General features: G+C 41.3%; 1 protein-coding gene across 1 annotated transcript in view; it reads left to right on the forward strand.

Moving 5' to 3' along the window:
* Positions 1–957: 957 nt before the first annotated feature.
* Positions 958–22,753, forward strand: part of RHOBTB3 (Rho related BTB domain containing 3) — a gene marked incomplete at both ends in the record, with an annotated part of 69,768 nt that continues 47,972 nt past the window's right edge. The window contains 4 exons of the mRNA XM_080707445.1: positions 958–971; positions 1,101–1,326; positions 8,117–8,303; positions 20,457–20,611. Of these exons, the coding sequence (XP_080563571.1) occupies positions 958–971; positions 1,101–1,326; positions 8,117–8,303; positions 20,457–20,611 (582 nt within the window). The remainder of the gene's footprint in view (positions 972–1,100; positions 1,327–8,116; positions 8,304–20,456; positions 20,612–22,753) is intronic.

Here is a 22,753-nt window from a genome sequence, read left to right on the forward strand (position 1 = left end):
AGCAGTCTTGGCATTCATTGGTATGGAAGTAGTTGGAGGCCCGCTAGGGACACGCACAATCCTTACTTCAGTGTGTCATGCAAAAAGAATCTAAAGCATCCTTGCATTAGCACGAGCCTTATTTTTTTTTTTCAGTTGGTTTGTGAGTTATTATTAAATACATAGCCATCATGTGTACTGAAAAATCTCCAAGTAAACCAGGGTAACTTCCTTTTTAAAAGATCATACTTAAAAAAGAAAATCCCAGAACTTAAAATCTTCCTATTTTTTTGTAAAAAAAAAAAAAAAATCAAACATAGCTTGAGATCGTAAATAACCCCCACCCCCGGCGACACTTGCAAATAAATAAATCGGGTGTGCGAACAAAGAACCGTTTTGCAGCAGCATGAATCTTGCCTTTATTTATTTATTTTCTTCTCCCAAGTAAGATTTCAGAAAACAGCTGTCGCGCGTGTTGACTGAAGACCAGGCGGCAGTAAAACACTTTCCCTCCAGGCCGAGCGTGTGTGTGGGGGGTGGGGGCGGGGCGGGAGACCGGGCTGCGGGCGCCGCGGGCCCGAGCCCTCCGGGCCGCCGGGTCCCCCCCCCCATCCCGGCCGCGGCCTCTCGCCCCGCCCCTTCCCGGCTCGGGTTTCAGCCTCTAGTTGAGCAAACTTGCTGCGGGCGGATTGGCGGCGGCCGCTCCGCGCTCGCTCGGGCGCCGGGTTGATTAATTTATACTCGCCCGGCGGCCGCTCCTTTGTATCGGGCCGCCGCCGCCGGGCTCGGGGGCCTCGGCTTGCGCGGGGTCCCGGGGTCCGCGGCTCTGGGGGCGGCGGGGTGCGCCCGGGCGGGGGGGGCGGGAGCACCGGGAGCTGCGGGAGCACCGGGAGCACCCTCTGCGCCCGGGGAGGCGGCGGCGGCGGGCGCGCTGCGGGGGCTGCGGAGCCGCGGGGGCGCCCGCCCCGGCCGCCGGGCATGAGCCGACTGCGGTAGAGGCGGCGAGGAGCCGGTTCCGCGCGCGGCCGCCCGCGCTGGGATCCGAGACCATGTAGGTAGGGCTGCGGGGCTGCCATTGTCTGCGCGCCGCCCGCCGCGCTCACCGCGCCCTCTGCCCGCAGGTCCATCCACATCGTGGCGCTGGGGAACGAGGGCGACGCGTTCCACCAGGACAGCCGGCCGTCGGGGCTCATCCGCACCTACCTGGGCAGGAGCCCGCTGGTCTCGGGGGACGAGAGCAGCTTGTTGCTGAACGCGGCGGGCGCCGTGGCGCGGCCCGTGTTCACCGAGTACCAGGCCAGCGCGTTCGGCAACGTCAAGCTCGTGGTCCACGACTGCCCCGTCTGGGTGAGGAGGCCCGGCGGCAGCTCTCCTGCCTCCCTCCCACTCCCTCCCTCCTTCTTTCTTCCTTTCTTTCTTTTTTCTTTTCTTTTCATTCTTTTTTTTCTATTTATTTCTATCTTTCGCCCAGGCTGGAGTAGCTTTTCTGTCTCTCCTTCCTTTCTTCCTTCCTTCCTTCCCTTCCTTTCTTTTCTCTGTTCTGCCCCCCCCCCCCCCAGTCTCTGTCTCTGTCTTTCTCTCTCTCCCTCCCTCCCCTCCCTCTCCCTTCTCTCTTTCTTTCTTCCCTCCTTTCCCCCTTTTCTCACTTCCCGGAAAGTGGTGTGTGTGCCTGGGTGAAGTTTTTTTTTTTTGTTTCTTTTTAACGTGTTGGGGGAATCTTTGGTTCTCTTTGAGCTGGGGGGCAGCCCGATTACAGAACACTCCTGCAAGGTTAAAACACACACACACACACACACACACACACACACACACACACACACACACCAAAAAACCCCCGTGGGAATGTGGAGCGCTTAGCTGCACACTCGGGTTCACTTCGCGACTGTGGGTTGTCTCTTGGTAGACAGCTGACAGTTCAGTGTGCCAGCCCCAAGGGACTCCGTCACCAAGTTCCGCTAGCAAAGAGCAATGTTTTCATGCCGACCCCGTGGGGGAAGAGGGTAATATTAGTGTGCTATAAATACAAGCTTCACATAGTTCAACACAGGCAAAAATACTTTTCACTGGGACAGTTCAGAAATAGGATGGGAAAGGGGTGGGGGGGACAGGGAATGAGAATTAATTTTAAGTGACTCATTTATAGCACCTTTAGCCTCGGAATTTTTTTTTTTTTTTTCGGTACTTGGGATGGAACCCAGAGGCCTTCTACCTCCAAGCTACACCCCTCCCCCCGCCAGCCCTATTTTTTTAGTCTTTTTATTTTTTGAAACAGAGTCTCACTGAGTTCCGAAGTGCCTCGCTAAGTAGCTGAGGCTGTCTGCGAACCGTGATCCTCTGGTCTCAGCTTCCCGAATGCTGGGATTACAAACGTGCGCCACCGCGCCTGCCTCGGGAAATTTTTAATAAGTATTTTCAATTTAATAATGCAGGTACTTTGCGTGTATCAGCTATTCCTTTTTAGCGACTCATAAATCAGAAACGATATCACTAATGTTGCTTGCAATTTTAAAAAATCTTTACGATTTGTAGTAATTGAATGAAACTGTAGTGAAATGATACGTTTTAGCCTGATTCTTTTGTTTTTAATAAACATCCAAAGAATCCCATTTTTTTTTGGGGGGGGGAGTGTAGAAGTATGAAAGTTTAAGCCAAGGGAAGATATAAGATAGAAAAGTTCCCCTCACATAAGGGGGAGGGGTCTCCAAAAGAGTAACCCAAGGCCCTGATCTTTGACACAAAAGTATTTTAGTACAAAACAATGTATTTTGAATGTTTTCATTTAATCTTATTTGAAAATGTCTGATTCTTTACCAACACCGTAGATAAGTCTTTTTCAGCTAAAGATAACATTTTATAACAAGAAACTTTAGTGTCTAAAAAGAAAATACAGATGTATCATTGTGTGAGAGTTTACATTTAAACAGAATTTTTTAAAGTCTGCTTTCAGGGAACTAGCATATCTTCCTAAGCAAGTGTATAAAATGTATTCAGGAGCCCGGCGTGGTGGCTTAAGAGACCCTGTTTCCAAAAAATATATATAAAATAGGTCTGGGAGCATAGCCCACAGGTAGAAGGGTTTCCAGGAACCCCCATACCACCAAAAAAAAAAAAAAAATGTATTCAGGAAACATTCTTATGCAAATTTCTACTGTATGGAAAGAGATTACTTGCCTATATAAATATTCAGTTAAAGGAAAGTTATGTGGATGTTCTAAAATAAATTTAAAACAGATTTCAATGTAAGGGATGCTGTTCAACCCTGAGCTATGACAGGGATGGTGCTGTTTCATTAGATGCACCAGTGGAGAACTTACTAGCTAGAGTCTGTGCAAGCAATGAAGCATTTCTTCTACTTTGGAACCTTGCATTGTGAAAGATCTTAGTCTTTTAAGACTTCTTGGATCAACATGCAGTTAGTTGAACAGATATTTGGTGAATAGAGAAAAAAAATGTAGGGAAAATAAAATAAGCTGAATCAGGATGTTAGGGTTGCTTTTCCTGTTTTTGAGTTGGGCTGTTAACCCTTTCCTGCTTCTGTTGTTAATTTAGTAGTCAACAAATGCTTGTGATCCTGTGCCTTCTGTGTAATAGAATGAAATCTTCCAAATGCATCGAATAAGCCTCTGTAGTCTGGGTTTTTGCTACGTGCTGATTGTTCTTGTTTATTATGCTGATAACTTTTTGTTTGGTTAGACTCTGCTGGCACCATTCCAGCATTTTTTTATAATGGGTCTGCCCACAAAGTCGATTATATTTGTAAAGTTACTTATTTTGAGGCGCTTTTCTTTTCTTGGCAGTACGTAAAGCCCATCAGAGATGTTGATTGTGTTAATCAGGTGTTATTAACATGTACCAAACCAGAACATTAAATAAAGCAGAGTAGATAGAGCACTGGCTGTGATATCAAAAGAACCTAGTTTCAGCCGGGCGTGGTGGCGCATACTTGTAATCCCCGCGCTTGGGAGGCAGAGACAGGAGGATCGCGCTGGTTCGAAGCCAGCCGTGCTGGCATAAGAGACCCTGTTTCCAAATAAAAAAAAAGTATAAAATAGGTCTGGGAGTGTAGCCCGGAGGTAGAAAGTTTTCCAGAAAGCCCAGTACCAAAAAAAAAAAAAAAAAAAAAGAACCTAGTTTCAGATCCCACAATGCCACTTTCTGCCTCTGTGTCTTTCATAAATCATGTACCTTTTCTTAACCTTATTTACCCATCTAGAGACTAATAAAAATCTCTGCTTTCTATAGCTACACTGAAAAGTAAATGAGATAGTACATATAAAGTTCTAAGTAGCCGGGCATGTAGTAGGTGCTATATAATTGATGTCTACATAATAAAATGTTTATTTTAACTTTAATATGTTATATATTACTTATACTAAGCAAAGGTAAAGTTTCCCTATGTCATTCAAGATAATCGTAATCTAGTTCATTGGGACAGCAGTGTTAGCATCTCGTAGATGGCTCTATTTGCAGCACTACAATCAAGTAGAATAAAATTGTTGTTTCATTGTAGAAATTCAGATTTAAAAAAAAAATGAGTTCAGTTCTCCAAGGGTGGCTCCAAGCCTTGTGTTGCATAACCCCCCAGAGGAAATCCTGGAACTGATTTACAGGAGGTGGGAGAATCTTACTTCCTTCATAATCTAGAAACCAGTGGAGCATTTTCTCTCTGACATAGCTTGAGAAGAAATGTGTTGTTGCTACGGTGGATAAGATTGGGATGAGATGTTGTGCTGCTTCTCCCCGCTTAATTTTTGAAGGTCCTTAGCCTTTCTTTGTCTTCTTGCTGTGTATACTTGGCACTTTTTAAATAAATGTGCTTCAAATTATATAGCATTATTTAGTATCTCTCACCCAACCCCTTTTTTGTTATTATTTCATTTCACATTTCTAGATCTTTTCCTGTTTACCAAAAATATTTTCTAAAGCTAGACGTGGTGGTATGTACTTGTAATCCTAGGACTTGAGCGGCTGAGACAGGAGGGTTGCAGGTTTGAGGACAGCCTCAGTAGACTAGCAAGGCCCCATTTCCAAGTAAAAAATAAAATTGGGCTGGGGGTTTATCTCGGAGGTAGAATGCCCCTGAGTTCATCCCTAGTACTATACAAAAATGCACCACTTTTTTTTTTTTAAAAAATAAAAAGTGGTGAGATAGGACCTTCATAGTCTTTTGATATAGGGTCTGAAGGTCTGGTATGTATCAACAAATGAGAGTACTTACATTCCTTATATCTGTAATACCACAGAGTTAATGATGCCCCTGATGCCCCAAACCATTTTTTTTTTCCATGACACTTTTTCTTAAATGTCTCTTCTTCCTATATAGCGCTCCAGTAACTCTGGATTTTAAACTACTTGGAATGTGAAAAGCAATTACTTTTGATTTATTCTCTTAAGTTGAATGGTTGCTTAATATTGGTCCCACTTACGTTTAGTTTTGGATCCTAGTTCTCTGAATTTGGCCTCTTTTTTGTTATTCTTATATATACTGATAGATACTTTGAGCATGAATATTGCAATACATCTAGTTGGAGCTGTATGGGTTTTGTGGTTTGGGATTTGGAAATTAATATAGCAGTCTGCTGGGAAGTGCTTGTATTTTCTTGGGCTGTGTCTGGGTTGCTGCCCACCCACCAGCCCGTACACTGGTGAACAACACAACTCGTTGCTTTGCTTTTGGTATTGATAGTCCAGTTTGATTTCTTTGTTAGTTTTAACTTCCTTAAAAGTGCCCTATCCATTCCACTTTCAATAGGATATTCCGGTCAAAAAATTCTGGAATTCCTGTTATATGAGTGTGCTTATGAGAGATGGGTGAGTTGGGAGGGTGTAGAAATGGGGGCACTTTTGAAGCTTTTTGCAAAAGGGCATAATACTCTCGAATTCTTATCATAGTATGAAAGCTCATCACATAAATCTTAATTGATTCAAACACTATTAACCCTGTTTTGGACTCATATTTCAAAGTGCAAACGTACACAGCCCAGTGGTTTTTGGACCTGTTAACCATATCTCTCTGTCTTATTTTCTTAACTTAGCTTTATTACATCCCAGAAACACATCCCAAAGGCCAAATGAAAGGACAAATAATGATTAATGGTTAACTAGGATATGAGAAGAATATTTATATATTTGGCAATCAGATTAAGATTCCCTAAAGATATTTTTCTTGTATTATTTCCAGCACTATAATCAAGTAGAATAAAATTGTGGTTTCATTATAGAAATTCAGATTTAAAAAATGAGTTCAGTTCCCCAAGGGTAGAATTAAAAATATTAAAAAATATATTTTTAAAATACCAAAGCACTAAGTTTTTAAGGAGTAGGGCCCAGAATTTCTTATGGCCGCAATTTTTTTTTTTTTTTTTTGGTGGTACTGAGGGTGGAACCCAGGGACTTTCTACCTCTGGGCTATACTCCCAGACCTATTTTATTTGGAAACAGGGTCTCACTAAGTTGCTGAGAGCCTCCGTTAAGTAGCTGAGGCTGGCTTTGAACCTGTGTGATCCTCCTGTTTCAACCTCCCAAGCACGGGGATTACAAGCGTGCGCCACCACGCCTGGCATTAAGGCCTCAATTCTAAATGCAAATATTAAGTAGTGCATAACTAGAAAGATTTATTCTGAATTTCTAACATAAATGAGCTAATTAATGAATTAAAAATATACTATGTTAATGCATTGTAATATGCAGTATGTTTTTTTGGAGGTATACTTTTCCCACTTCCATATTTATACTATATATGAATATGAAGTATGTATATATAGTATATATAGTGTATATAGTATATATATATAGTATATATAGTATATACTATATATGAATATGAGTATGAAGTTAAAAATATATGCAAATTTTTCACATAGAAATAAAATATATGGAACAACATAAATTCAGTGTATTATGAATTGAAACATGGAAATTTTTTTAGTGTCTAACTGGGTCACAAGAAATTCCTTGAAGTTTCATTATTCATACATTTTTGGAATTATTGGGTTATTAAAAACAAAATTATTATTTTTTTATTTCTTGTGTGTGGTACTAGGGATTGAACCCAGGGACATTCTACCACCAAGCCACATCCCCAGCCCCATTATTTTTATTCTTTATTTTGAAACAGGGTCTCACTAAATTGTGGAGGGCCTCACTACATACCTGATGCTAGCGTGCACCTATAATCCTTCTGTCTCAGCCTCCCAAGTAATGGGATTACAAGCGTGCGCCACCACGCCTGACTAAAAACAAAATAATTTTTAAAAGTGCTTATTCTTGCAGGGCATGGTGGCGCACGCTTGTAATCCCCGCACTTGGGAGGCGGAGACAGGAGGATCCCGCGCTGGCTTTAGAGACCTTGTTTCCAAATTTAAAAAAAAGTATAAAATAGGTCTGGAAGTGTAGCCCAGAGGTAGAAGGGTTTCGAGGAACCCCAGTACCACCCCCCAAAAAAAATGCTTATTCTTAAGTACAGATATTGAAAGAAGTTGCTTATTTCATCAAATTCTCAAGAATTCTTTGTTTAGCCAGTAATACTTATTTAGGCTAAACAAATAATAATAAAGTTGTGCTGGGAGTGGTGGCAGATGCCTGTACTTGAGAGGCTGAGCCTCAGCAACTTAGCAAGACTGTCAGCAATTTAGTGACACCTTGTTTCAAAAACAAAAAATAAAAGGGGGTGTAGCTCAGAGGTAAAATACCCCTGGATTCAATCCCCAGTACCACAATCAATCAATCCATCAATATGAAATTAAAAATACATTTGGCAGGCATCAAGCATTTCAAATTTTATGTTGTTACCTTTTTAAAAATAAGTTTCTAGCTGCGGGAGGCGATGCACACTTGTAATCCCAGCACTGGGAGGCTGAAACAGGAGGATCACACAGGTTCAAAGCCAGCCCCAGCTACTTAGTGAGGCTCTCAGCAACTTAGTGAGACTCTTTCCAAATAAAGAATAAAATAGGGCTGGGAGTGTAGCCCAGAGGTAGAAAAGCCCCTGGGTTCCACCCTCAGTACCAAAAGAAAAAAAAATTCTATGAATTAAAAAAATAGTGTAGCAAAAATATAAACTTTTTTGTTACAGTTTATTTCATTGTTTATTTGAGAATGTGTACACTGAAGGTTGGCTGTTTATGTTTTGCTTTAGGACATTTTTGACAGCGATTGGTATACTTCTCGAAATCTAATCGGGGGCGCTGACATCATTGTGATCAAATACAACGTAAATGACAAATTTTCGTTCCATGAAGTAAAGGATAATTATATTCCAGTAATAAAAAGAGCATTAAACTCAGTTCCAGTAATCATTGCTGCTGTTGGTACCAGACAAAATGGTAAGTATTTAATTTTCTTTTTTATATGAGCCTGCAGGTGCTTTCTAAGCTTAACTAAAGCTAAGTTTACTGATTAATAGTTCTTTTTGAAAACCTAAATTACTGTGGGTTCAAATGTCAGCTGCTATCTCTTCATCACTTGACTTGGTAATATGACATCAAAAGAGAAGCTAGAAAATTTATGCTGTGATTTTGATGGGTGCAATTATGTCTTTTAAACAGCTCTTCCACAATAAACAAAACACTTTGGTGCCTGAGCATGTAGCTCAGTGTTAGAGTGCTTGGCTAGCATGCACAAGGCCATGGGTTCAATCCACAGCGCCACAATAGGTAAGTAAACTGCTTTCCCACAGGAAGGAAAGAAGCCAGTAACTGTGTACTTTTGACATATGAAAGGTCCTAGGCTGACATTGAGGCTAGAAAGTTCTTTTTGACAACCTGAATGTCTGCTCATGAGGAAGGATAGATTATCCACATAAAGGCATGGGGCAGCTCTCTCCGCCATCTTTCCTTGCCACCTTAATGGAGCGTACGAATATCCTGGCTGCTGCTCCAAAGAGCATCAACAATACCAAGAACAGAGGCAAATGCCTTTGTTCCAAAGTGTTCCAAAGTCATCATCCAGTTCCTAACTGCGATGATAAAGCACCGTTACATTGACAAATTTGAAATCACTGCTGGCAAGAGCTGGGAAAATTGTGAACTTCACAGGCAGATTGAACAAGCGTGGTGTGATCAGCCCAGATTTGATATGCAGCTCAAAGACCTAGAAAAATGGCAAAATAATCTGCTTCCATCCTATCAAGTTGGTCTCACTGTATTGATAACCTTAGCTGGCATCATGGACCATGAAGAAGCAAGTAAAAACATACAGGAGAGAAAATCCTGGTATTCTTTTCCTGGGAATGTAAAACATATGTACCCCCCCCCCAAAAAAAAAAAGCCTCCATGCGGGAGAGGGGATGTGGGGCAGTCTTTCTAGGTAGGTTACAATTAGTGAGCTCCTGGAGGAAAGGCTTCTGTACTCCAATCGACTTGTTTGGTTCAGGAAGTTCCAGCCACTGCTTCCAAGCATGTTATCACCGAGTATCTTAGAGCTAACTGAAGATTGGTGGCCTTTTACAGGTCTCTTTAGTGGTGTTTACTCAGTGACCCTATCTCTAATTTTTACTTTTTTTTCATTGATTTTTTTTTTTTTTTTTTTTTTTTACTTTTTTAGTGAGGTATAGCAAAGAAAGAACCTAAAGTTTGCTGATCTTAGATTGCAGCTTAATGCATTTTCCCGTGTGTACCTCTGTACATCCATTACATAGATCAAGGTTTGCAGCACTCCAGCAGGCTCCCTCAGGCCTCTTTCCTGGGTAATAACAGCTCTCTTCAGAGGTAACTGCTATTCTGCCTTCTAACTATGTAGATTAGTTTCATCTATTCTTGGACTTTATACAAATGAAATTATACAGTATGTTGTGCTTATCTGTAGATTGCTCTTTTTATTGCTTTATCCTATGCTACTGTATGAATATGCCATAATTTATGTAGCCATTCTCCTTTATATGATACTTAGGTTGTTCCCTAGGGGTGGGATTGCTGGGTCATAGGGTAGCTACATGTTTAGCATTGGTAAACACAAATAAAGCAAGCTTGACCTGCCCTTGACCCCACATCCTCTCTACTCTCTCTTGCTCTCTTTCTCTTTTCTGCTTATGACTTTTGAAAGAGAATCCACACTTCCTGAGTCCACTTCCTGTTCATTCTTAAGCGTTCCAAGGCTCACTTTGACTGTTACACCAGGTTCCCACTCAAAGCTGTCACTTAACATCCTGATTGCTAAATTTATTTTATTTTTTGCGGGTCTGGGGGTGGAACCCAGGGGCATTCGACCTCCAAGCTACACCCCCTGCCCTAGTTTTTATTCTTTATTTTGAAACCGGGTCTCACTGAGTTGCAGAGGGCCTCACTAAGGAGCTGAGGCTGTCCAGTTCCCCGTCTCAGCCTCTCAAATGCGGAGAATACAAGCATGTGCCACCACACCCGACTCTGATTGCCAAATTTAATACACTCTAGTAACAGTTCTGTCTTTGAAATCATTCAACTATCTCTCTCCCTCTGCTTAACAAAGCTACTCTTTCTTTCCTGGTTCTTCTATTTCTCTGTCTTCTTCGCTGGTCCCCTCACGCTCCCCTGCACCTTCCCAGCAGCACCAGCACATCATAAAGCCGTTTGCCAGGGCTCCAGCCTTTGTCTTCATCTATTCTTGCCTTTTACCCAGACCACAAGCCTGCTAATTGGTTGTCCTGGCTTCCCCTGTGTACCTGGATACACATGAGGTTGTCCATTCTGTGGCTCCAGTCTCCTGACCTATATGTCCACAGATCTCCTCCTCCTCCTACTGGATCCCTGTTTTGGTGAATGATGTAAAATCTCCATTCACCTCTCCATCCATACTCTTGATTTTATGTTTTACGAAGACCTCATTGCTTTCTCTTTTGTCTCCCCTGGATTTTTTAAAATGAATGAATGAATTAATTGATTAATTTGGTGGTACTGGGGTTCCTGGAAGCCCTTCTACCTCTGGGCTACACTCCCAGACCTATTTTGTACTTTTTTATTTTTGGAAACAGGGTCTCTTAAGCCAGCGCGGCTGGCTTCGAGCCTGTGGGATCTTCCTGTCTCTGCCTCCCAAGCGCAGGGATTACAAGTGTGCGCTACCACGCCCGGCTCCCCCAGATTTTAAATCCTTGTAATTTATTTATCTTTTGTAGTGGCTTTTTTTTTCCTCCTTAAAAGACAATTGAAATTATAGAACCTCAGACTTACACAATTTTCAAGGTCCTTTATCAGGAGGAAAAGAAAGCACCACAATTACAGGTTCATACACACACACACATACACAGAAGAAAATATTTATTTAGGGTGAGAAAAGAAAGAATAAAAAATTAAAAAACTAAAAGAACTGTCAAATACCACAGGCATTTAAAAGTATGTTTCTATTTAATGGCCTAACACATCTTTAATTTTTTTTGATATTTTGGACGCTGTGAAGCTTTGCCTAGTTTGCACAGGCCTTGGGTTTGATACCTAGCACCACAACAAACAAACAAACAAACAGCTCTTTCACCATCATGAAAGAGGTCAGTCATTGTGTTCTTTTGCTGACATTGAGCACTAGAAAGCTTTTTTTGGAGGACAACCTAAAGGTCTGTCCAGGAGGAAGGATAGATTATCCACATAATGATGTGGGCATGGGACAGGAGTTTTAGGTAGCTGTTATATGGGTTGTATTTTAAGTAATAATATAATAGCTGGGTGTGATGGTACATGCTTGTTCATTTGAATCCCTTTGTGGTTATTTGCTAGAGAAAAGAGAATGATACTCAGTTTTTCTTCCAGCATGTTCCTTCATTCTCCCCATCTTTCTGGCCCAGGCACCAGAGTTTCTGTTGCGTTCATATTTCAGCTCAGCATTCTAGTATCTGATGCCAAATTAGTCTGCTCTGTGGGTGGCAGAAGCACTCCTGAAAGTCATCCCTACACTAGGACAGTTATCACATAACTGTCAGAGTCTGCAGCTGGGCACGGTGGAGCGTGGCCGTCATCCCAGCAATGTGAGAGGCAGAGGCAGGTGCGTTGCAACTTTGAGACTGGCCTGGCAACTTAATGAGAGCTTTTCTCAAAAAAAAAAAAAAAAAGCATTGGGGATGTAGCTCAGTGGTAGAGCCCCTTGGGCTTAGTCCTCATTTCTGCAAACAAAACAAAACAAGAAAACTCTATCTACAAACCACAATTAATAACTCACTAAACCTGAAGTCACATTTCCCCTTAGGAGCATTCCCAGGATGCCCACAATTACTCCAGAGTTGCCTCACAACAAGGTCCATTGCATTAGAGTGAAAAGAGGCAGTAGTCTTAACCAAATATAGTTAAAGTATCTTATTTTGCAAATGTTTATAAAAGCATATGGTCATACGAAAGAACATATTGTTCATGTTCCTCCGAGGGCTTTGGAAAGGAACCACCAAAAGAAGTCCTTGAAGTGTAAGCTTTGTTAGCTTCATGGTAAACTGGCCCCTGACCTTCTGTTCTTGGTTTAGCTTTTTCTGAAATAAATTCTTTCAGAATAATCATGCTAGAATACAAGTCAAATCAGAAACTCAAGGCTTCAGATTCTTTAGGAACTTCCTTCTTTGCTAACTCTCATTATGCAGAGTTTCAAACATAAGAAGGTTAGTTGACAGAAATAGGACATTGAACCCCAGAATTTGTAAATATACATGTGCATGCACATACACACACACGCACACATGCATGCATGCACATGCACACATACACACACACTTATTTTTGTCTGAACCATTTGAAACTAAATTGTAAACGTCACAGATTTCTTCACTCCTAATTCAGAATGTGTCATCTAAGAAAAAGGCCAGTCTCCTGTTACCATAATAAAATCATCTCTCAGAAAAATTAACATGGGGCCGGGATGTAGCTCAGTGGCAAAGTGCCTGCTTTGCAGGTGTGGTGCTTTGGGTTAGGTCCCCAGTTCCAAAAAGAAAAAAAAAAAAAAAAAAAAAGAACCCCTTTAAAAAATGAACATATTATTATTGTACTGGAGACTGAACTCAGAGGCATTTTACCTCTGAACTCTACCCCTGGCCCTTTTAAAAATTTTTGTTTGGAAATAGAATCTCTAGATTGCTGAGGTCTCACTATATTGTTGAGGCTGTCCTTGAACCTGTGATTCTTCTGTTTCAGCCTCCCCAAAACTAGGATTACAGTCCTGGAGCACCATTCTTAGATATTATATTATTTAAAATATAATTCATATTTACATTTTCCCAGTTCCAGTCCTGTGCTTTATAGCTGTGTTTTTCCAATCTGGGATACAAATTGTACTTTGCATTTATCTGTCTTGACGCTCTAGTCTCTTTATTTCCAGAACTCTTCCCCAGCGTGAGCTTTTTTGGAGGGAGGGTGGAAGAGAGAGTGTCTTTCATGACATTGACATTTAAAAAAATCGGGGCTCATTATTTTGCCTAGTTCTTTCAGTTGTCATAAGTGTGCTTACAAAAGAGTGATTTTCTATCATTTCTTCTACAATGACTAGTTGAAATTCTTCTGTAAATAAAGCCATTCCCTTCTCTCTGTCCCATGCCTTTTTTTTAAAAGAATGATTATGATTCATGAATTTGGTTTTCCAATACAACATTTTTATAATCTCTTTTGATGATTCTTTCTGATGTTCACATTACCCCATGCTGGCTGGGAGCCTTTTTAAGGCTAGTTCCCATCAGTTTTGAAGCTCTTTCTTGTTTTCTGGCATAAGACATTTAAGGCTCACCTTAGTTTAGACTTTGCAGTTTCAGCCCTGGAATTGAGCTGTTTCCCAGGGAGCTCTGGTTCCTTTTAGTGAATAATGATATTTATTTATTTATTTATTTATTTTTATTGTGGTATTGGGGTTGACCCCATGGATGTTCTACTTCTGAGCTGTACCCTCAGCCTTATTTTACTTTTTATTTGGAAACAGGGTCTCACTAAGTTGCGGAGGGCCATGCTAGGTTGCTGAGGCTAGCCTTGAACCTGTGATCCTCCTGTCTCAGCCTCCCAAGTACTGGGACTGCAGGCATGTGCCACTCTGCTTGGCTGAATAATATTTAGAAGCTATATCTAAGGGTTTCCTTGCTGTAGGCATCATTGTTTCCAGATCTTTTCAATGGCTAGAGCCAGGGATTCTATATATTTTTTAAAATCATAGGTTCCCAGTGATACCCTCATTCCAATCTAGCCTTTGTGTCTTACCTTAATAACTTTGTATTGTAAAAATCCTTAACTGGAATACAAGATCTTTCATGATCTGCCTTCCGTCTACTTCTAGAGTCTTGCAGAGTGCAATTGTGTCTTATGCACTAGTCACGCTTAACTGCATGAAGAATGTAATGCTTCTCGTTAGGTCTGGGAGAGTCTCGCCTTTCTGACCTCTTCAGATTTCACCATTCCTCTATTTTTTTCTATTCAGTTTATTTTCAGGATTCTGATTAGGCTGATGCCTATGCTTCTGTCTCTGCCGTGTTCATATGTCTCTCTTTTGTCCCCATCCTCTGTTTCTTTGTCTTGCATTTCTCTTTGGCCTTTTTTCCCTCTCCCAGTACAAACAATAATTTTTCTGGGTCTGTTCTGCTTCATTATTATTTTTTATTTCAACAGCTTTTCATTTTCAAGATCTTTAATTGGATTTTCATACTTTTTGTTCCTGTCTTAAGGATGCGCCATTTATTTTGAAGACTCAGTATAACTAGCTGTACTTAATAACTGTGTTTTGATTGAAATAGTGTCTGGTTCTATTCTAAGCCTTTGCATTTGGTGAGATTTTGTTACACGGTATGGATGCTTCTCCAATGTTGGGTAATTCTTAATTTTCCTAGTTTTTCAGTTTATTTTTCCCACTGGATTGATGCCTTTCTCTGCCCACCTGCTGTCTGGGGGCTGGGGCAGAGGTGGAGTGCAGGTAGAATCGTTGGCCTATCTGCTCCTGCTGGTGTGCTCCAGTTCATTGCCCCCTTGTGGCCTTGGGTACCTCCTGCTTCTTGCTTCGCTTGTGTGTGTGGCGGCGGGTGGGTGTGCCTGTTATGCTGCGGCAGCGCTGTGGGGTCCGTGCTCTGTGTTCCTTTAGCCCTGTGCTATCTGCCTTTCTCTGTCAGGAACTCCTAGTTTGGGGGCTGAGGAGATCTTCTCTTTAATTTTTTAGTATTGTTATATATCCTGTCCTTCCTTCTTCTTTTCCTCCCTCCTTTCCTTCCTTTCTTTTCCTCCTCCAGCCTTTCATTTAATCATTTCTGTAGTTTGGCAAGGAAGGAAGATTGGTGTGGGCTTAGCTTGCCATCATGAAACTGGAATTGAATGTCTCCTCTCTTGTCCTCACACCCAGACCTCTACATATGCCCCCCAGAGCCCCACCACCACCATGCCCGGCCATGCTGCCTAGCAATTTTATACTTATCCTTTAAATCATTGCCTTTTCTGTGACTCCTTCCCTTATCCCCCCCAGGCAGAGTCAGTGCCCTTTCTTCTATTCCCATGGTAACTTTGTACACTTTTATGTTAGTATTTTCTATATTATGCTGCAATTGTTTGCAGTCATGTCTATCTTGGCCCAGATGACTGGGTTTCCTTTATCTTTCTATCTTTATATCCCTAGTGCTTAATGTGTGGTAGGTGTGCAATAAACACTTGTTCAATGAGTGAATGAGTGGCTGTATGAATAGTCTAAGTGAAAAAAATCAATGTCACTAACAAGATGAAACTAATTTACCATATAAAATGTGATTACAAAGCAATTACAGGGCTAAATCTGGCTATTCAACTCAAGGACCTTTATCGCCCCGCTCCCCCTGAAACTGCTGGGTATTCTCCTGGTGATTCTCTTAAAATTGTCTTTAGAACTTGTTCAGCAAATATAATCATTCTTATTTCTCTCTCTCTTTTTTTTGTATGTATGTTTCTGACAAGCTTAACTATGTGGATGTCTTTTTTATCCTTAGCTCTGAGTAAAATTTTGGCTTTTACTAAATATTAAATCTATCTTTAAAAGAGATTTTTTTTTCTATAATGTGCCTAGGATGTATTTATAGCCTCAAGCTCCCGAATGTGGGCATCCTGTCTTTCAATTATTTTTGAAGCTCTGCTAGAGCCTGGTACTTTTCTGGGCCTAATTTTTTTTTTTTTTTTTTTTTTTCGGTACTGGGGATGGAATCCAGGGACATTCTACCTCTGAGCTCTGAGCTTACTCCCAGCCCTATTTTTTATTCTTTATTTTGAAACCAGGTCTCACTGAGTTGCAAAGGGCATCACTAAGTAGCCAAGGCTGTCCTTGAACCATGATCCTCCGGTCTCAGCCTCCCAAATGTTGGGATTACAAGTGTGCACCCCCCCCCCCACAGCTTTGAATTTTTGATAAAGAATTTCTGAAAGTTTCAAGCAGTAGCAACATTGTAAGAATCACCCTGCGAGTTCCCAAAGCTACACTATTAGAAAGAGATGCCATTCATTTGAATGCTAGAGTTATATTGTGTTTGCTTTAAAAAGTAAACGTTTTGTGATAAAATCGTAAAAGATAACATGTAAGAAAAAAAGCATGCCATTTGCTAAAAGAATATCACTCTGGTTCTCAGAGCCACTCTGAGACACTACAATTTAAAAATTATTTTGAGTCCTCTGATTATTCCTGATAAAATGCTTAAAGTAAACTTATTTAATCCGACTTATTTGTGTTGATTTACCTGCTCTAAACAACTCAAGTCAAACTTTTACTTAGAATCTTAGATTATATGGCTGATTAATATGGAGGAATATAGGAGTAACTCAGAAGAGAATCACAAAATAATTAGGAACAAAAGCCTATGAGGAAGGTTTTAAGAAATAATATTTTAGGGCCCAGAATAGAGGTAGTAGAAAAGTGCTTGCCTAGCATGTGTGAGGCCCTGGATTCAAACCTTAGCACTGCAAAAACAAACCAAAAAGCAAGAATAATATTTTAAACTCCAGGTAAAAGGAAGGTGGCTAAGTAGCAATGGATACAGCATAATATGGTATATAATGACTAGGTAAATTAATTTAAAAATGTTTTAGCAAGGCATGGTGGTGCACACATTTAATCTCAGTACTCAGGAGGCTGAGACAGGAAGATTGCAGGTTTGAGGACATCCTCAGCAAATGGTGAGACTCTCATCAACCTAGTGAGACCCTATTTCAAAATAAAAGTAAAATAGGGCTAAAGGTGTAGCTTACAGGTACAATGCCCCGAGATTCAATCCCCAGTCACACACGCACGTGCGTGCGCACACACACACACACACACACACACACACACACACACACTCACACATAGTCTTAAGTGTCATAGGGAAGAAAGAAGGGTTAACTATAAGGAAGAGCTTTCTCAGGATGTGTTCTCAATGAGATACTTAAGACAGCTACATACAATGGAAAACCCCATGCAGCTGGCTTAAACCTAAAATTAGTCATATTTTCTCCTCAAATTGTTTTTTGTTATTTTGAATTAAGTTCACTTTGTTTTGTAATCCCAGCATTCGGGAGGCTGAGACTGGAGGATCCCAATTTGCGGCCTCAGCTACTTAGGCCCTTTGCAACTCAATGAGACCCTGTTTCACAATAAAGAATAAAAAAAAATAGGGCTGGGGGTGTAGCTCAGAGGTAGAATACCTCTGGGTTTTTTTTTTTTTTTTTTTTTTTTTTTTTTTTTTTTTTTTTTTTTTTTTGCGGTACCATCAGCCAACTCCCAGCCAATTTTGGTAAAAATACCAAATTTTGGTATTTTTTTTGAAGTAACGGGGATGGGTTCCATCCCCGGTACTGCAAAAAAAAAAAAAAAGGAAAGAAAAAAACAAAGATCTGCCAATCCACCCATTCCATCAACATAAGGAGACCTTTGTAGACATAAGAAAGTAGACATAAGAAAGCCACTGTCTTCAGAAAGTCAAAAGTGCTATTTATAAGGGCATTGTACAGAATGTGAAATACCAGTGTGTGTGTGTGTGTGTTTTAGGTAGACAGAATTCTTGAAAACTTTAAATCTAAGATGATTTTAGTAAAAGCAAAAAGAAAAACCCAGATTAATGAAAGAGCCAAGGCTTAATTTTTAAATTACATCATCTTTGGGATCAGTCATTTTTTTACTCCAACTAAATTCTTTTCCTATTTTTTGTTGTCTCTTTTATTTATCAGGTGGAACATGTAACAGTTTTATTGTTTCTCCATCTCTGACTCACAAGGAGATGTGAACAAGTTATAGAACCTCTCGGAGCCACAGTTTCCTTCCTTGTAGAATGGGGATAGGAACAGGCCGGGTGTGGTGGTGCACGCTTGTAATCCCCGCGCTTGGGAGGCTGAGACAGGAGGATCGCACAGGTTCGAAGCCAGCCTCAGCTACTTAGTGAGGCTCTCAGCAACTTAGTGAGACCCTGTTTTCAAATAAAGTATAAAAATAGGTCTGGGAGTATAGCCCAGAGGTAGAAAGCCTTTGGGTTCCACCCCCAGTACACAAAAGAGAGAGAGGGAAAGGGAGAGGGAGAGGGAGAGGGAGAGGGAGAGAATGAATAGGAACAGGAGAGGAGAGGAGAGGAGAGGGAAAGGGAGAGAATGAATAGGAACAGGAGGTGGTTTAGAGCTCCAGAATGCTTTCAGCAACACTAAAATGATCTTACTCTTGTGTGTCTATGTGTGGATGTGTGTGCATAAGCGCACACTCCATGGGTACATGCATGGTGCGCATGTGCACTAAGTATCATGCGTATACAGCCCACCCATAGGTAGATGTGCTCCATCTGCATGCAGTACATAGAGAGGGAGTTTGCTGTGTGGCTGGGGGAGTTGCTCACATCTCTTTCAGGCCACGGTGCTCACTCCTTCAGTTACCAGGCTTGTTGGCTGATGGCACAGGCTGAGTCCCTTTCCAGGTATTTTTCTCTACTGATGCCAGATCCCTTGCCCAACTTGTACCCCTCCATGGATATAGTCCCGTTACTGGCTCATTTATGGGCAGAAGGCAAAGGCCCAGCTGCCTTTACCCAAAGGTGGAGCAGCTCTAAAAGGCCTGCTAAGCTCCAGAAGCCCCCTGCGATGAGCTACGGTCTCTGCTGTGAGACAACGTTGGCATTCGAGTGTTTCCTCTACTCACTCCCACAGCTTTCACTCCTGAGAAGGGTTGTTCCCAAGGTCAACTCCCCAGTGAGCCTCTCCACACCGCTCTCCCCCTCTGAGTCGGCTTCCCAGAGAAGCCAGCCTGCAACAACGTGCATTTCTAGAAACGAGTTTACCTCCCTTTGACTTGACTGCCTTTTAAACAGTGACATATCTTGTGTGGTTGTGGAACGAAGTGAGGATAAAAATGGAGTTGGACATATATTTTTAGCATAAGTAGAGCGTGTTTTTTATAGAGTGCCACACCTTGCCAGCCATAAATCTTCATGTGGTGTCACTGCGGATCTTGAGACTGTTCACTTTTTGTTAGTAAAGACTTATTCCTTCAGTTTTACTTTTTTTTTAATCTTAAATGATAAAAGGTGATTTAATTTGGCCTCTAAGGTTGAAAGCTTTCGAGTCCAGTGATTGAAATATCTGAATTAATAAGAATGTATTCATATGAAATTTACAAAGAGTGGAAGTTTACAGCTTTGAAAATCAGGTCAAATTGAGAGTTTCTTTAAAAGTTTAAGGTTTATTCAAACTTGGTGATTATATTTATATATTTTATGTTTATTACAAAAACTATCCAACCCATTGTTTTTTTTTGTTTGTTTGTTTTTTTTGTTTGTTTTTAGGTACTGAGGATGGAACCAAGGGCATTCTACCTCCCAGCTACAACCCCACCCCTGTTTTTTTTTTTTTTTAGTCTTTCTAATTTTGAAACAGGGTCTCACTGAGTTGTGAAGGGTCTTGCTAAGTAGCTGAGGATGTCCGCAAACCGCGATCCTCTGGTCTCAGCCTCGTGAATGCTGGGATCACAAGGGTGTGCCACCACGCACGGCTCAACCCATTGTTTTATAGACAATCTAGTTGTTAAATTTGGATTATTTCTACTGGCCTAAAAATATCAATGTTCAAGTTGTTTTGCCTGTTTGTTTGTTTGTTTTTTGTGCAGGTATGGGGATGGAACCCAGTGGCATTCGACCTCTGAGCTACATCCCCTGCCCTAATTTTTATTCGTTATTTTGAAACAGGGTCTCACTGAGTTGCAGAGGTTCTCACTATGTAGCTGAGGCTGTCTGTGAACCACGATCCTCCAGTCTCAGCCTCCCAAATGCTGGGTTTACGAGCGTGCGCCACCACGCCTGGCTTGGTCTAGTTACTGTGCAAGCTTTGGTAACATTCATTTGTCTATTTTTAGGTGCTTCTGTTTCGTGAAACGCTATTTATTCTCCTTGTAGTCAGTGCTTGTTTCCTTAGGGCTCTTTCCACTATCACTGACACCTCTTATTTAGAGCCGAGTGGACAGTGGCCTGGTATGAGCTCTTAATTTGTTGTTTGATGTCCTCATTGTCTCTGCACTCCCTTTCCTTCCTTCCTTCTTTCCTTCCTTCTTTTTTTCCTGTTTACTTACAAAGTTCTTTGTTTTGAAACTCAATTTTTTTTTTCCAGAAGAATTACCTTGTACATGCCCATTGTGTACCTCAGACAGAGGGAGTTGTGTTAGTACAACTGAAGGAATCCAACTTGCTAAGGAACTAGGAGCCACGTATCTTGAGCTACACAGCCTTGATGACTTCTACATAGGAAAGTATTTTGGAGGAGTGGTAAGTGAAAAATTCTTGTTGCATATAAAGTCATTTGTCAGGCTGGATCCCCCCTTTAGTACTTGGGATTGAATCCAGGGGTGCTTTATCACTGAGGTACACCCCAACCCTATTTTATTTATTTTGAAATAGGGTCTCTCTAAATTACTGTGCACTGGCCTCAAGCTTGCAATCCTCCTGTATTATCCTCCCAAGTACTGAGATTATAGGTGTGTCCCACTACACCCAGCGAGGCTGCCTCTTTGGATATATTCTGAAGCGTCAGTTAGAGCTTTAGTTCTTGCAGGCCTGATTAGTCTTAATCTTGAGGAATAAAATGAGAATAAGCAACAAAGGTTTTATCAGAGTAAACTTAATACACTTTTCTTTTCAAATGAAACTTTTGGAACCCAGGAGCATTCGACCTCTGAGCTACACCCCCTGCACTATTTTTACTGAGTTGTAGAGGGCCTCACTAAGTAGCTGAGGCTCTCTGTGAACCCTGATCCTCAGGTCTCAGCCCCCTGAATGCTGGGATTACAAGCGTGAGCCACCACACCCGGCTTCAAATGAAACTTCTTTTATTGTCTAATATTTTGGAACTTTTCATGTGGTGGCATTTTATTCTCATTCATATCAAAAGTATGTTTTCTTATACCTGTGATGTTCCAAGTTAATAGTGATCTCTCTTATAGCTGAATGAACCTGGCGACCTGAATTGGGGGCCCCAGAGTTATCTTTTATTTCCATATTCTAGTTGAAAAGAATGGCTTTTCTTTCTCTTTGAGTGCTTCAGTAAGATTTCATACCCTAAGCTTGTTGTAGTTCAAATGTATTCAGAGGAATTATTTAGCTTCCTGTTGGATATGTGGGGAGCTAGGGTTAGCCTGCTCAATTGCATTGGCAGTTTGGGGGGTCTTATGGTCATTTTCTTTCTGGTACTGGGGGTTGAGCCCAGGGGAGGTTCTACCTCTGAGCTATACCTTCAGCCCTTTTTATTCTTTTTTTTTTTTTTTTTGGTGGTACTGGGGTTCCTGCTACCTCCGGGCTACACTCCCAGACCTATTTTATATTTCTGAAACAGGGTCTCTTACGCCAGCGCGGCTGGCTTCGAACCTGCGCGATCCTCCTGTCTCCGCCTCCCAAGCGCGGGGATTACAAGCGTGCGCCACCACGCCCAGCCTATTCTTTATTTTAAAACAGAGTTTCACTAGGTTGCCAACACTGGCCTTGGACCTGCTATCCTCCTAACTCAGCCTCCCAAACACTGGGATTACAGGAGTGTGACACCACATCTGGCCTCTTGTGGTCACTTTGAGGCTCACTTAACACATAGCACCTATTCTATAATATTGCAACTGTAAGGTACCTGGAGAATACTGTGGAGCTGTATCATTTAAGAATTCACTGACTTTGAATCATCTTTCCAACCCTTCAAACACTGACTTCTTTTAACAGACAAATCTGATCATGAGAGATTAAAATTAAAACTGCACATTAAATGTGAGCACTTTGAAATTTTTCATCAGTCTCCTAGATAATTATTGATTACTGTTCCCATTGTACCAGAATATTCACTATGTATGTTCATATTGAAATGTTGTCTCCACAGATGACTCTAGAAATTTCATTCTGCATCTAACTAATCTGGCTAAAAGAAGAAACTTAATATACTGATTTTTATCAAATAGAAGTGGCTGTTATTCACCCAGTAATAATATTGTAATAGCTTGCAAAAATCTTAATTTGGCCAAGACTTGTGCATATTTGTGCAATACCTAGGGAACCAGAGGAGAAAAAATGGTTCAGTTTCATTGGTTGGATGTGTGGTTCCATTTGGAAAGGAGGCTGGTTCTCTTTGAGAGCATCAGGCCTCTTGGCTCCTCATTCCAGGATTCTGAGCCTGAACTACTCAGGATCAGTCTTCCCAACTTCCATCACTCACTTTCTGTTCTTTCTTCTTGTTTCTCTTCTCCTGTCACTTAAAATTGTAGTTAGCGTTAGAGGCATTGTAAAGACTGGGGATTGGTTAGGGTCGGTAGAAAGACATGGTGGTTTCTGTCCAACTCAAGTCTTGATATGATCAGAATGATCTGTTCTTAGATTCTTGAATAGTTGGGTGCACCTGAGACCATGAGTGGAAGAAATAATGGCATTTGTAAG

This window comes from Muscardinus avellanarius (assembly GCF_963383645.1).
Source record: "Muscardinus avellanarius genome assembly, chromosome: 1".
Taxonomy (NCBI): Eukaryota; Metazoa; Chordata; class Mammalia; order Rodentia; family Gliridae; genus Muscardinus; species Muscardinus avellanarius.